Source organism: Lutra lutra, chromosome 4 (assembly GCF_902655055.1).
Source record: "Lutra lutra chromosome 4, mLutLut1.2, whole genome shotgun sequence".
Classification (NCBI taxonomy): domain Eukaryota; kingdom Metazoa; phylum Chordata; class Mammalia; order Carnivora; family Mustelidae; genus Lutra; species Lutra lutra.
Window position 1 is genome coordinate 112,989,091 of NC_062281.1, and position 13,546 is coordinate 113,002,636.

At 37.7% G+C, this 13,546-nt stretch overlaps 1 protein-coding gene and 1 pseudogene across 1 annotated transcript; one reads left to right on the forward strand and one right to left on the reverse strand.

Annotated features, from left to right (window-relative positions):
• Positions 1 to 1,431: 1,431 nt before the first annotated feature.
• LOC125099064 (mediator of RNA polymerase II transcription subunit 21-like) lies at positions 1,432 to 1,862 on the reverse strand (annotated as a pseudogene).
• Positions 1,863 to 5,589: 3,727 nt separating this feature from the next.
• Positions 5,590 to 8,632, forward strand: LOC125098806 (caprin-1-like). The gene has a single exon (XM_047727941.1). It carries the CDS (start codon positions 5,625 to 5,627, stop codon positions 7,509 to 7,511), a length of 1,887 nt encoding a protein of 628 aa, XP_047583897.1. The 5' UTR covers positions 5,590 to 5,624; the 3' UTR covers positions 7,512 to 8,632.
• Positions 8,633 to 13,546: the final 4,914 nt, after the last annotated feature.

Sequence of the window (13,546 nt, forward strand, 5' to 3'; positions counted from 1 at the left end):
CCAGAGAATTTGTTTTTAATTCTTCTTTTTTTTTTGTTTTTAAGATTTTATTTATTTATTTGACAGACAGAGATCTCAAGTAGGCAGACAGGCAGGCAGAGAGTAGAGGGAAGCAGACTCCCTGCTGAGCAGAGAGCCCAGTGCGGGCTCGATCCCAGGACCCTGGGATCATTACCTGAGACAAAGGCAGAGGCTTTAACCCACTGAGCCACCCAGGCACCCACTTTTTGTCCTTGTTTAGTATAATTTAACACACACACATATACACACATCCCTCTACACAATATAATGTTCAGTTTTGTGGTATCATGTATGTGATATCATACGATCTGTAGCTCTCTAGGCTTACTTTTTCCATTCAACATCAAGTTTCCAAAATTCATCTTTTTGTATATTTGTCATTCATTAATTTTACTACTATGGCACTCTTTTGTGAATAAAGTTGAGTCAACATAATTTTTTTCATGTTCATTCTTTATTTATTCATTGACTGATATTTGGATTGGTTCCACATTCTTTCTATTATGAACATAGTGCTGCAAAGAAAATAGTTATGTAAGAATCTCAGGGCACCTGTGCAAAAGTTGTATAATAGTACATGAGAATGCTCACTCCAAATTACATTCCAAAATGGCTGCAGCAATTTACACTCCCTCTGGCATAAAAATTCCCAGTGAACCAAATCCTCTGCAACATTTGGTCTTGACCGATTTCTTCATTGTTTTGTAGTGCTGCCTTTATTATACATTAAGTTCTCCTATCTATATAGGTCTGTCTGGACTCATCGGAATAGTTCGTGGTTCATTTATATGTTATTGCACCAATAGCACAGAACATCTATTACTATTTTTTTTTTTAGATTTTATTTATTTATTTGACAGAGAGAGATCACAAGTAGACGGAGAGGCAGGCAGAGAGAGAGAGAGAGGGAAGCAGGCTCCCTGCTGAGCAGAGAGCCCGATGCGGGACTCGATCCCAGGACCCTGAGATCATGACCTGAGCCGAAGGCAGCGGCTTAACCCACTGAGCCACCCAGGCGCCCCCATCTATTACTATTTTATAGAATATCTTAATATATCTGGTAGAACAAGTTTACCTTTTTTGTTTTCATTTTTCAATGTCCTTTGAATTTTAAAGTACATCTGCTTAATTATATTAAAACCATTAATGCAATATCTGCCTCAATAATTTCATTCTGATAATAAAAAAAAGATGGTATAATGATGGCTTAAAGCTAGTTCAATTGCAGTTTTAGAAGCTTATTTATCAAGAGTGAAAATAGAAGGATTATTAAAAACAGCTAAAAAGAGAACATGTGTCGTAGTGCTTAATGTTTCTATAACTGTTGGTAAGGTTTACATCTAAATCTGATGCAGAATTCTTAATGACACTGAAATAGTCCTTTTTTCAGCCACATGATATATACTGGTACTATGAGTCTAGAAGAGACTGGCTATGGTTACCACCGCTTGTCTTCAATTGTGACAGCGTATTATCAGCAAGTGCATTCTGCATCTTTTCTAGAAACATGTCTCCTCCATAAACAACATCCTTCAGACATGTAGCAGCTTCGTGGTTTTCTTCTTCCAGCTTATACAAGCTAGCAGCTTGTAAGGGACCTGTAGATTCTTCACTGGGCAATGAATCTATCAAAACATCAAAGTCTTTTGCTGTTCATGCAATCTCTGCTGCAAAAAACCTGATGTATTCTTTTGTAGGATTGGCCAGCTGAACTTTGTTAATTGCTGTCTGAATATTCGTAAAGCAGGAGGGGCACAGTGCTGCAACACTCTGATGGCATTTCAAAACCCATCTGCAAGTCAGTTCATCACATCCTGCCGCTGTGGGAGCCCATCGGCCATGTTCCTCCACAAGCTAAGGCAGGCTAAAGCCCCTCTCTTGTTTTTAAAGGTTGAATTAACTCTTTGTGGATCATTTCTTCCTTTAAAATAAATTTTAGAGTAATTATTCCTCAAAAAATACAACAAGGTCTGTTTGTGGTTCCCTTGAACATTTAGGTTGATTTAGACAGCAGTGACTTTTTATGATATTGAGACATATCATCCAAGAGCAGGGAACACTTCTCCCTTTATGTAAATCATCTTCTACATTATTCAGAACTTTGAGGTTTTGTCCACAGAGATCTTATGTATTCTTTTTAAGGATATTCCCAGGCAATTTATTGTTATTGTTGCTATTTCATTATCCTCTTAAAGTTAATTTCTATTGGCTAGTGTTGGTGTAGAGAACCAAATCTCTCTTAAGTAGGTGTCCACATTATCTGCAAATTATGTCAGTTTTATGTCTTACCTTCAAATGCTTATAATATTTATTTTTCTTTCTTTATATTATTTGCCAGAATTTCCAATAGCATGTTAAATAGTAGCAGTGTTAGTATTGTTCCTCATCTTAGAAGGAATGCATTAAAACTTTTTCTATTAGGTACAAAGTTTGTTGTAGATTTTGGTATATATAGCTTACCAAGTTAAATATAATTCTCTTCTTTTTAAAAAAATATTATTACTTTTTAATGTATTTATATATCTATTATTTATTTTTAGAGGGAGGGAGGGAGAGAAAGCATGGGAGGGGAGGGACAGAGAGAGAGGGAGAGAGAGAATCTCAAACAGACTCCGCACTGAGTGTGAAGCCTGACACAGGGCTTGATCTTTGACCCCAAGGTCATGTCCTGAGCCAAAATCAAGAGTCAGATGCTCAACGAACTGAGCCATGTATATGCCCCAAGATAGTCCTCTTCTAATACTAATTTGCTAATGCTTTTTGGAAAACTATAGCTTGCCTTTTAGCAAATGTCTTTTTAGCCTCAATTGGAAAAATTACATATTTTTCCTTTTAGTCTATTAATATCATGAATTATAATTGATAGATGAAATTCAATTCATTTTAAATTATAAGACTATTCACTGGATGTGGAGAGAGAAATATGATGTTTAGAGCTGCTGTAGCTTAGGCAAAGACCTTATCTAACAATGAAGTCAGCACACAGAAAAAAAGCAGAACAAAACTAAGAGAGTAAGAGTACAGATCCTGATAATATTGTGTGTATTTGTGGCATGGCATCAAGACACACATGAATTCAGTATCCCCCTAAACATTTGTTGGGTAAGCCAATAAACTATCTGAAACCAGTCTGAGTTTACTTTTGAGGTACTTGACTTAAAAACATTGTTCACATTATTCAAGTCTTATTTTTTTTCAACTATCTAACACTATATATGAAATAGCCAATTCTGTCTTCATAATTTGGATGACATCTTTACTTTGACATCAAATCATGAGTCTGTTGCTTAAAAATGCTCCTCTTCTTTGTCTATTTTGTTTATTTCTACGCCATTGGCATTCTCATTTTAAAAAATTTACATTGCCTTTTTTTCTTTAAAGATTTTTTTATTTTTAGGTAATCTCTACACCCAATGTGGCCTCAAACTTGCAACCCTGAGATCAAGATTTGCATGCTCTACTGACTGAGCCAGCCAGGCACCCCTACATTGCTTTTTAATGCTATTTATTTTTTAAATGGTTTGAAGTCAGAAAGTTTAGAATTGTATTCATTAAAATTTCTCCTTCAACTTCTGACCCCCAATCACAGTGTTTTCCATTTAGAATATTCAGTTTGGCAGATTTTCTGTACATCCTCCCTGAGAACTTTAAGCACATACAACAAATACATTATAAGCCAAAAAATAGTATACTATAGGGGCATCTGGATGGCTCAGTGTGTTAAGCCTCTGCCTTCGTCTCAGGTCATGATCTCAGGGTCCTGGGATCAAGCCCCGCATCAGACTCTCTGTTCAACAGGGAGCCTGCTTCCCCTCTGTCTCTGACTGCCTCTCTGCCTACTTGTGATCTCTCTCTCTGTGTCAAATAAATAAATACAATCTTGTAAAAAAAAGTATACTATAAAAATAGAGAGTCAATTATCATATGGTTTCACTTATTTGTGGAGCATAACAAATAGCATGGAGGACAAGGGGAGATGGAGAGGAGAAGGGAGTTGAGGGAAATTGGAAGGGGAGGTGAACCATGAGAGACTATGGACTCTGAAAAACGATCTGAGAATTTTGAAGGGGTGGGGGGTGGGAGGTTGGGGGCACCAGGTGGTGGGTATTGTAGAGGGCACGGATTGCATGGAGCACTGGGTGTGGTGCAAAAATAATGAATATTGTTATGCTGAAAAAATAAAAAAATTATTAAAAAAAATTGATCTGCACCTTATTTTTTTCAACAGTGTATCTTACAGATTATTTCACTTCAATATATAAAGGACATTGTCATTTTAAAAAATATTTTATTTATTTATTTGACAGAGAGAGAGCTCACAAGTAGGCAGAGAGGCAGGCAGAGAGAGAGGGGAGAAGCAGGCTCCCTGCTGAGCGGAGAGCCCAATGCGGAACTCGATCCCAGGACCCTGAGACCATGACCTGAGCTGAAGGCAGAGGCTTAACCCACTGAGCCACCCAGGCACCCCGACATTGTCATTTTTTAATAGCTAGATAGTATTCCATTGAATGAATATATTCTCATTTGTTTTACTAACGAATCTATAGACAGACATTTGGGTTATTTCTTTTTTTTACTATTATGAATAGTTATGGAATTAAAACCTTATACACATGTCACACTGAAAATGGGAGTGGGTATGTTTAGTATACAGTCTGTATTTCTGAATCAGAAAAAATATATATATATATTTTTAAAGACATTAAAAATATACACATTTAGCCCCCCCCCCCCCACCCCCCCCGCCCCCGCCTCCCGGGCTGCTTTATTACTCTCCTCCGGCGGTTGGCCAGGCTTTTTGGCCTTTGGGAGTGGGATGCGTGAGGGCGGGGGGCTTTCCTGTCGCCAGGCTGAACTGAGTGATGCCCCTCTCTCTCATCGAGGCCCGATTTCTTTGACAGAGGGCCAGCGGGGAGAAATGAAGGGGTCCCGGTGAGGGGACTGAGGGCTCAACCGACCGCCTCGTGGAGTTGGGGCGGCCTACGTTGTGTCGCGGTGGGGCTGGTCCGCTCCGTTACCGTATACCCGAGGCCTGTTCAGTGTCTCTTCTCCTCTCGGGAGGGGGAAGTGTGTTTAGGACCTTCATCTAGAATTGGTTCTCTGTCAGGCCCCTTTGGAGTGGGGCTTCGATTTGCTGCCCACCCCCCGCCCCCGTCTGATGGGCGCCCCCACGTTTCCTTCTTTGTTTCAATTGTCTAGGTGCCCCCCCTGAGCCTCACGCTCAACTTGACCCCGGGAAGATTTTCTGCAGCGGCTCTTTGCCCCACCGGGACTGTAAAGAGGGATGGGAGGGAGACTGCCACGATTGAGATTCGTTGGGGGGCGTGGGTCCGGGTTAGACTGAGGGGATCGCCAGGTCTCTGGGCACATGGAGAGAGCGTCTAACATGGCGGCGGCTGCGAGGAGAGGGAAGCGCTTTACAGGAGCTGCATTGTGAGCACAAAGCGAAAGCAGAGGGGGAGGGCAGAGACCAGGCAGCCGCCCAGGCTGGCCTTCGTCGTCCCCCCCACCCAAAAACAGTCGAGCCACACCCACAATTTTTTGGATTCAAGTTGGCATTCTAGGTTGATCTTCAAGGCAAGCTTGATGATTACCAGGAAGGAATGAACAAAGGGGAAAGGCTTAATCAAGATCAGCTGGATGCCGTATCTAAGTACCAGGAAGTCACAAATAACTTGGAATTTGCAAAAGAATTACAGAGGAGTTTCATGGCATTAAGTCAAGATATTCAGAAAACAATAAAGAAGACAGCGCGTCGGAAGCAGCTTATGAGAGAAGAAGCAGAACAAAAACGTTTAAAAACTGTACTTGAGCTCCAGTATGTTTTGGACAAATTGGGAGATGATGAGGTGAGAACTGACCTGAAGCAAGGTTTGAATGGAGTGCCAATATTGTCTGAAGAGGAATTGTCATTGTTGGATGAATTCTACAAATTAGCAGACCCTGAACGGGACATGAGCTTACGGTTGAATGAGCAGTATGAACATGCTTCCATTCACCTATGGGACTTGCTGGAAGGAAAGGAAAAATCTGTATGTGGAACAACCTATAAAGCTCTAAAGGAAATTGTTGAGCGTGTTTTCCAGTCAAACTACTTTGACAGCACCCACAACCACCAGAATGGGCTGTGTGAAGAAGAAGAGTCAGCTTCAGCACCTACAGCTGAAGACCAGGTAGCTGAAGCTGAACCTGAGCCAGCAGAAGAATACACTGAACAAAGTGAAGTTGAATCAACAGAGTATGTAAATAGACAATTTATGGCAGAAACACAGTTCAGCAGTGGTGAAAAGGAGCAGGTAGATGAGTGGACAGTTGAAACAGTTGAGGTGGTAAATTCACTCCAGCAGCAACCTCAGGCTGCGTCTCCTTCAGTGCCAGAGCCCCATTCTTTGACTCCAGTGGCTCAGGCAGATCCCGTTGTGAGAAGACAGCGAGTCCAGGACCTTATGGGGCAGATGCAGGGGCCCTATAATTTCATACAGGATTCAATGCTGGATTTTGAAAACCAGACACTTGATCCTGCCATTGTATCTGCACAGCCTATGAATCCGACACAAAGCATGGACATGCCCCAGCTGGTTTGCCCTCTGGTTCATTCTGAATCTAGACTTGCTCAGCCTAATCAAGTTCCGGTACAACCAGAAGCTACACAGGTTCCTTTGGTTTCATCCACAAGTGAGGGGTACACAGCATCTCAACCCTTGTACCAGCCTTCTCACGCTACAGAGCAGCGACCACAAAAGGAACCAATTGACCAGATTCAGGCAACAATCTCCTTAAATACAGACCAGACTACAGCATCATCTTCCCTTCCGGCTGCTTCTCAGCCTCAGGTGTTCCAGGCTGGGACAAGCAAACCATTACATAGCAGTGGAATCAATGTAAATGCAGCTCCATTCCAATCCATGCAAACGGTGTTCAATATGAATGCCCCGGTTCCTCCTGTTAATGAACCAGAAACTTTGAAACAGCAAAATCAGTACCAGGCCAGTTACAACCAGAGCTTTTCTAGTCAGCCTCATCAAGTAGAACAAACAGACCTTCAGCAAGAACAGCTTCAAACAGTGGTTGGCACCTACCATGGTTCCCAGGACCAGCCCCATCAAGTGACTGGTAACCACCAGCAGCCTCCCCAGCAGAACACTGGATTTCCACGTAGCAGTCAGCCGTATTACAACAGTCGTGGTGTGTCTCGTGGTGGTTCCCGTGGTGCCAGAGGCTTGATGAATGGATATAGGGGCCCTGCCAATGGATTCAGAGGAGGATATGATGGTTACCGCCCTTCATTCTCTAACACTCCAAATAGTGGTTACACACAGTCTCAGTTCAGTGCTCCCCGGGACTACTCTGGCTATCAGCAGGATGGATATCAGCAGAATTTCAAGCGAGGCTCTGGGCAGAGTGGACCACGGGGAGCCCCACGAGGTCGTGGAGGGCCCCCAAGACCCAACAGAGGGATGCCGCAAATGAACACCCAGCAAGTGAATTAATCTGATTCACAGGATTATGTTTAAACGCCAAAAACACACTGGCCAGTGTACCATAATATGTTACCAGAAGAGTTATTATCTATTTGTTCTCCCTTTCAGGAAACTTATTGTAAAGGGACTGTTTTCATCCCATAAAGACAGGACTACAATTGTCAGCTTTATATTACCTGGATATGGAAGGAAACTATTTTTATTCTGCATGTTCTGTCCTAAGCGTCATCTTGAACCTTGCACATGATACTCAGATTCCTCACCCTTGCTTAGGAGTAAAACATAATACACTTTACAGGGTGATATCTCCATAGTTATTTGAAGTGGCTTGGAAAAAGCAAGATTGACTTTTGACATTGGACAAAATCTATAAATCAGCCCTAGAGTTATTCAGTGGTAACTGACAAAACTAAAATACTTCCCTTCGAGAAGGAGTGGAGTGTGGTTTGGTGGAACAACTGCATTTCACAGCTTTTCCAGTTAAATTGGAGCACTGAACGTTAGATGCATACCAAATTATGCATGGGCCCTTAATATAAAAGGCTGGCTACCAGCTTTGACACAGCACTATTCATCCTCTGGCCAAACGACTGTGGTTAAAAACACATGTAAATTGCTTTTTAACAGCTGATACTGTATAATAAGACAAAGCCAAAATGCAAAATTAGGCTTTGATTGGCACTTTTCGAAAAATATCCAACAAATATGGGATGTAATCTGGATGGCCGCTTCTGTACTTAATGTGAAGTATTTAGATAACTTTTTGAACACTTAACAGTTTCTTTGACAATGACTTTTGTAAGGATTGGTACTATATATCATTCCTTATAGTGTACATTGTCTGTCACTAATCCTGGAATCTTGCTGTATTGTCACCTAAATTGGTACAGGTACTGATGAAAATACCTAATGGATAATCATAACACTCTTGGTCACATGTTTTTCCTGCAGCCTGGAGGTTTTCAAAAGAAAAATATCAAATGCCTGCTGCTACCACCCTTTTAAATTGCTATCTTTTGCAAAGCACCAGTATGTGTTTTAGATTGATTTCCCTATTTTAGGGAAATGACAGACAGTAGTTTCAGTTCTGATGGTATAAGCAAAACAAATAAAACATGTTTATAAAAGTTGAAAAAAAAATACACATTTAATTTTTAAAAATATTGTCAAATTGCCCTAGCTTAAAGTTATACATTTCATATATCAGGCACTATGTTTAAAAGAATCTATTTTTCCAAAGCCTATTATCAACTTATTTTATTGAAGCATAGCTGACAAAAAATGTTACATTAATTTCAGGTGTACAATGTACTGATTTGACAAATCTATACCTATAATAAAAAATTTTTAGTTTTTTAGAGATGAGTGAAATATTTTATCTACTGTAATATTTTAAAATCAACTTTATTGAGATAAAATTTACATATGACAAAATGTACTCTTTTAAGTGTAGATATCAATATGCTTTGATAAATTTGCACATCTGTATAATCACCTCCTCTAAGTGTTCCCCTGAGCCTCACCCAAGTGATTCCCGTATAACACCTGGAGACCTGCTTTCTGTTATTATAAAATAGATACGCTATTAGTCAAGTTTCACATAAATGAATTGGACAGTATATATTCATTTGTGTCCAGATTCAATCATGTTTTTGTATTTATCAGTAGTTCATTCTTTTTTTTAATTCCTGAGTAGTATTCCGTTATAAAAATATGATTCATTTAACAATATACCTACTAATGTATAGCTGAGTTATTTTTAGTTTTTGACATTTGAATAAAGTTACCATAAACATTCCTATACAAATTTTTATGTGTACACATGTTTTTTCATTTGTGGGGGGTGGAGAATTTAACAGTGGACTTTCTGGGTCAAACTTTATTATCAGATGGTTGCTAAATGGAGCAAACTGGTTATACAGTTTTATATTCCTATCACTAATACAGAGAGCTCCAACTGCTCAAAATTATTGCTAACACTTGGTTTCATCAGTCATTTACATTGTGCCATTCTCGTGAATATGTAAGTTATTTTGTTACAGTTTTAATTTGCATTTCTCTGATGATGAAGGATGTTGAACATCTTTACCTATTCTCACTGACCATTCTTAAATCTTCTTTTCTGAGTTTCCATTCAAATTTCTGCTACTTAAACAAATTTAGTTGTTTGATTCTTACAGAGTTGTAAGAGTTTATAACTATACCTATATCTAGTGTCTATCTATTTATCTATCTATATGCCTACCTACCTACTCCCCCATCTACCTATCTTCTATCATCATCTGCCATCTTACTTATATAGTTTGGATGCAAGACTTTCATCAGATAAATGTATTGTAAATACTGTTTCCCAATCTGTGCCTTGCTTTCTCATTTTCTCATGTCTTTTGAAGAATAAAAGGTTTTCAATTTGATTAAGACCAATTTATCATTTTGGGGGATGCTGCATGGCTCAATCCGTTAAGCGTCTAACTCTTGATTCTGACTCAGGTCATGATCCCAAGGTCATAAGATCAAGCCCCTCACTGGGCTCTATGTTGGTGTTTCCCACCTTCCACGGATACCCTCTTCCTAAAAAAAAAAAAAAAAAAGACCAATTTGTCATTTATTAAAAGTTGTGTTCATTTGTTTTAGCTGATAAATCTTAGTATGTCCTTAAATCACGAAGGTTTTCTCCTACATTTTCTTCTTTGTGTTTTACACTTTTGGCTTTTATGAATATTATTAAATTACTTTTTTGCATGTAGAGGAAGATAAAGTTCATCAAAATCAGACTCATTTTTCTTACATATAAAAGATATGTAATTTTTCCAGGCCTATTTATTGAAAGCATTATCCATTACCCACAGAATTACCTTCTCAACTTCAAAAATTAATTGGCCATACATTTGCGGATCTACTTCTAAACTCTCGATTTAATTCCATTGATTTATATATCTAACCTCACACCAACATTGTGCTGTCTTTATGGTTGTAGCTATGAAGTGAATTTTGAAATAATGGTGGTATAACTCCTCCAAATTTTTTCTACTTTTTCAAAATCATTTTGTCTATCTAGCTTCTTCCAATTCCAATATTAATTTTAGAATCAACTTGTCAATTGCTATAAAAAGTCTGGCTGGGTTTTGATCAAGACTGTCCTAAATCTCTTCATCAACTTGGGTAGACTTGATATTTTAAAATACTGACTTTTCCAGGATGCCTGGGTGGCTCAGTCAGTTAAGTGTCTGACTCTTGATCTCAGCTTAGGTCTTGACTGAGTTCAAAACCTGTGTTGAGTCCAACCTGTGCATGGAGTCTACTTAAAAAAAAATTTTTTTTAAATTAAAGTATTGACTCTTCCAGTCCATGAATATATCTCTTTATTTATTGCAGTCTTTTCTCAGCCATGATTTATAGTTGTCATTGTGCAGATCTTGGATATATTATTATCCAGAAAATACTCATGCTTTCTAATGATATTATAATTATATATATGATATATTATAAATGGTATTTTTAAAAATTTCAAATTCTAGTTTTTCATTACTAGGATAAAAATGTAATTGCATTTTGTATATGAGGCTTAGAATCCTGTGACAATACAAGCTTACTTCTTAGTTCTACAGATTTTTTAGGAATTTCAGTGTATTTTTTGTCATCTGGATAAAGAATAAAAGATTTCTATCCCTTCTTTTCCAATTTGTATGCCTCCTTTTTATATTTATAGAAATATTTATGAAAATATACCTATTGTATACTTGTGGATATATTTATGAAAATATACAATATCTTTCACAGAGAAAACAAGTAGATAAGGATGTGGTAAAATAAGAGTCCTCACATATTGCTAGTGGGCTTGTAAAATGGTGCATGTACTTTAGAAAATAATCTGTGTGCTTCTTTTTTTTGTATTCTTATAAAAAAGTTGTTCCTAGTATTAGAGGGAAAGCATCTAGTGTTTCACTATTAATTATGGGGTTAGAAAGATTTTAAATAAAACCCTATATCCAATTGAAGAGACTCCCTTCTATTCCTTTTATTTTTAAAGATTTATTTATTTATTTTAGAGAGAGGGACAGAGAGAAAGGGGTAGAGGGAATTTCAAGCAGACTCGAAGCTGAGTGGGAAGCCCGATGTGGGGCTCCATCTCACAATCCTGAGGTCATGACCTGAGCTGAAAACAAGGGGATGCTTAACTGACTGAGCCACTCAGATGCCCCTCTTGTTCCTTTTTTTCCCCAAGAGCTTGTCATCAATGGATATAAAATTTGGTTAAATGATTTTCTACATCTATTGAGATGATTCTAAAAATTTTCTCCTTATTTTATTAAAATGATAAATTATGATTGGTGTTTAAGTGTTAATTAAACAAAACTTGGGATAAAGGCTATTTCTGGGATAAATTCCACTTGGTCAAGATTTATTATAATTTATTGCTGAGTGTGACTGCTATCTTTTTAAAAAGTTTTGTTGTTGTTGTTCAAGCAGTATATTGGTCTGCTATTCTTTCTCTCTGGTTATTTTTAGTTTTGGTATCAGAACAGTTGTTTTGAAATTTACTTTGGCATTAATAAACACACTCCAGATTTCTTATGCTTATCACTAGCATGGTATATCTTTTTCTTTTTTTTACTTTTACCTATATGTGTCTTTACATTTATTTATTTTATTTTTAAAAATATTTTATTTATTTCTTTATTTATTTTGGGGGGGCATCAGGAAAGGAAGAGAGAGAGAAAATCTCAAGGAGACTCTACATTGGGCATGGAATCCCCCATAGGGCTTGATCTCAAGACCCTGAGATCATGACCCCAGCCAAAATCAATAAATGGACACTTAATGAACCAGGCTACCCAGGCACCCCGTGTCTTCATATTTGAATAGGTTGTTTTAAGTCAGCATGGAGTTTGGTCTCTCATTCTCTCTCTCTTTTTCTTTTTTTTTTAGTCCACTCTGAAAATCTTTGTCTTTTACTTTCAGTGCATAGTCCATTTTCATTTAATATAATTATTGTTATCTTTGGGTTTACATCTATAACATTGCTATGAATTTTTTACTTTTCTAAAATAAAGATCCACCATTGCTATTATTTTCTAATGAAAAATTAAACATCATTTCTGTTTAATAAAATTAATAAATATAGAAAAATTTAAGTCTTCTGAGAAAGTTTTTATTGCTATAAGCACTTGATGATTACTACAATTTTTATTTTATCTTACTATTAGTTGTAGACAGTTGAAGATAGTAAAATCATTCTTTGTGTGTAGAGAGACCTATGTTATGCAAAAGCAGTAATAATAATGATATTGATATGAAAAAAAGCTTAAATAATGAGAATTCCAGTTAAAACAACAGTGGAATTATTTAATAAATATAAAGCAACTTGAGATACATTATCAATGACTGAAATTATATTAACATAATCTTTTTTTTTTTTTTTAAGATTCTATCTACTTATTGGACAGACAGAGATCACAAGCAGGCAGAGAAGCAAGCAGAGAGAGAGGAGGACACAGGCTCCCCGCTGAGCAGAGAGCCCGACCTGGGGCCTGATCCCAGGACCCTGAGATCATGACCTGAGCCGAAGGCAGAAACTTCAACCCACTGAGCCACCCAGGTGCCCCTAATCTATTTTTAAAGATCTTATTTTTGTCATATTTTATCAATGTCTAAGCAAATACTTTCAGTATGTTTGAATGCAACTGAATTTTTCCCGACTATAGCACTTAAATGATCACTTATTAATTTTGACATGACTTTTGACAGTTTCCATTGAATAATGATTCTTTATATTTCATCAAAGATGTGAGGTGCGTTCTGGGGCCTGACAGAATCCTATTTCTAAAGGGTTGCATTTGTCATGTATTCTTGCTATTCACTTTCAACATTAAGCAAAACCAACAGACTAGCTTTAAGATACATTATAATAGAGAAATAATAAGGCTCTTTGAATGTTTTTCAGCATTTGGCTGACAAAAGTGATAACAAGAACACATCATTAAGATTCAAGCATCTACCATGATCTAACATGTACTCTTCTGTATTTTATCACAAAGGATGGT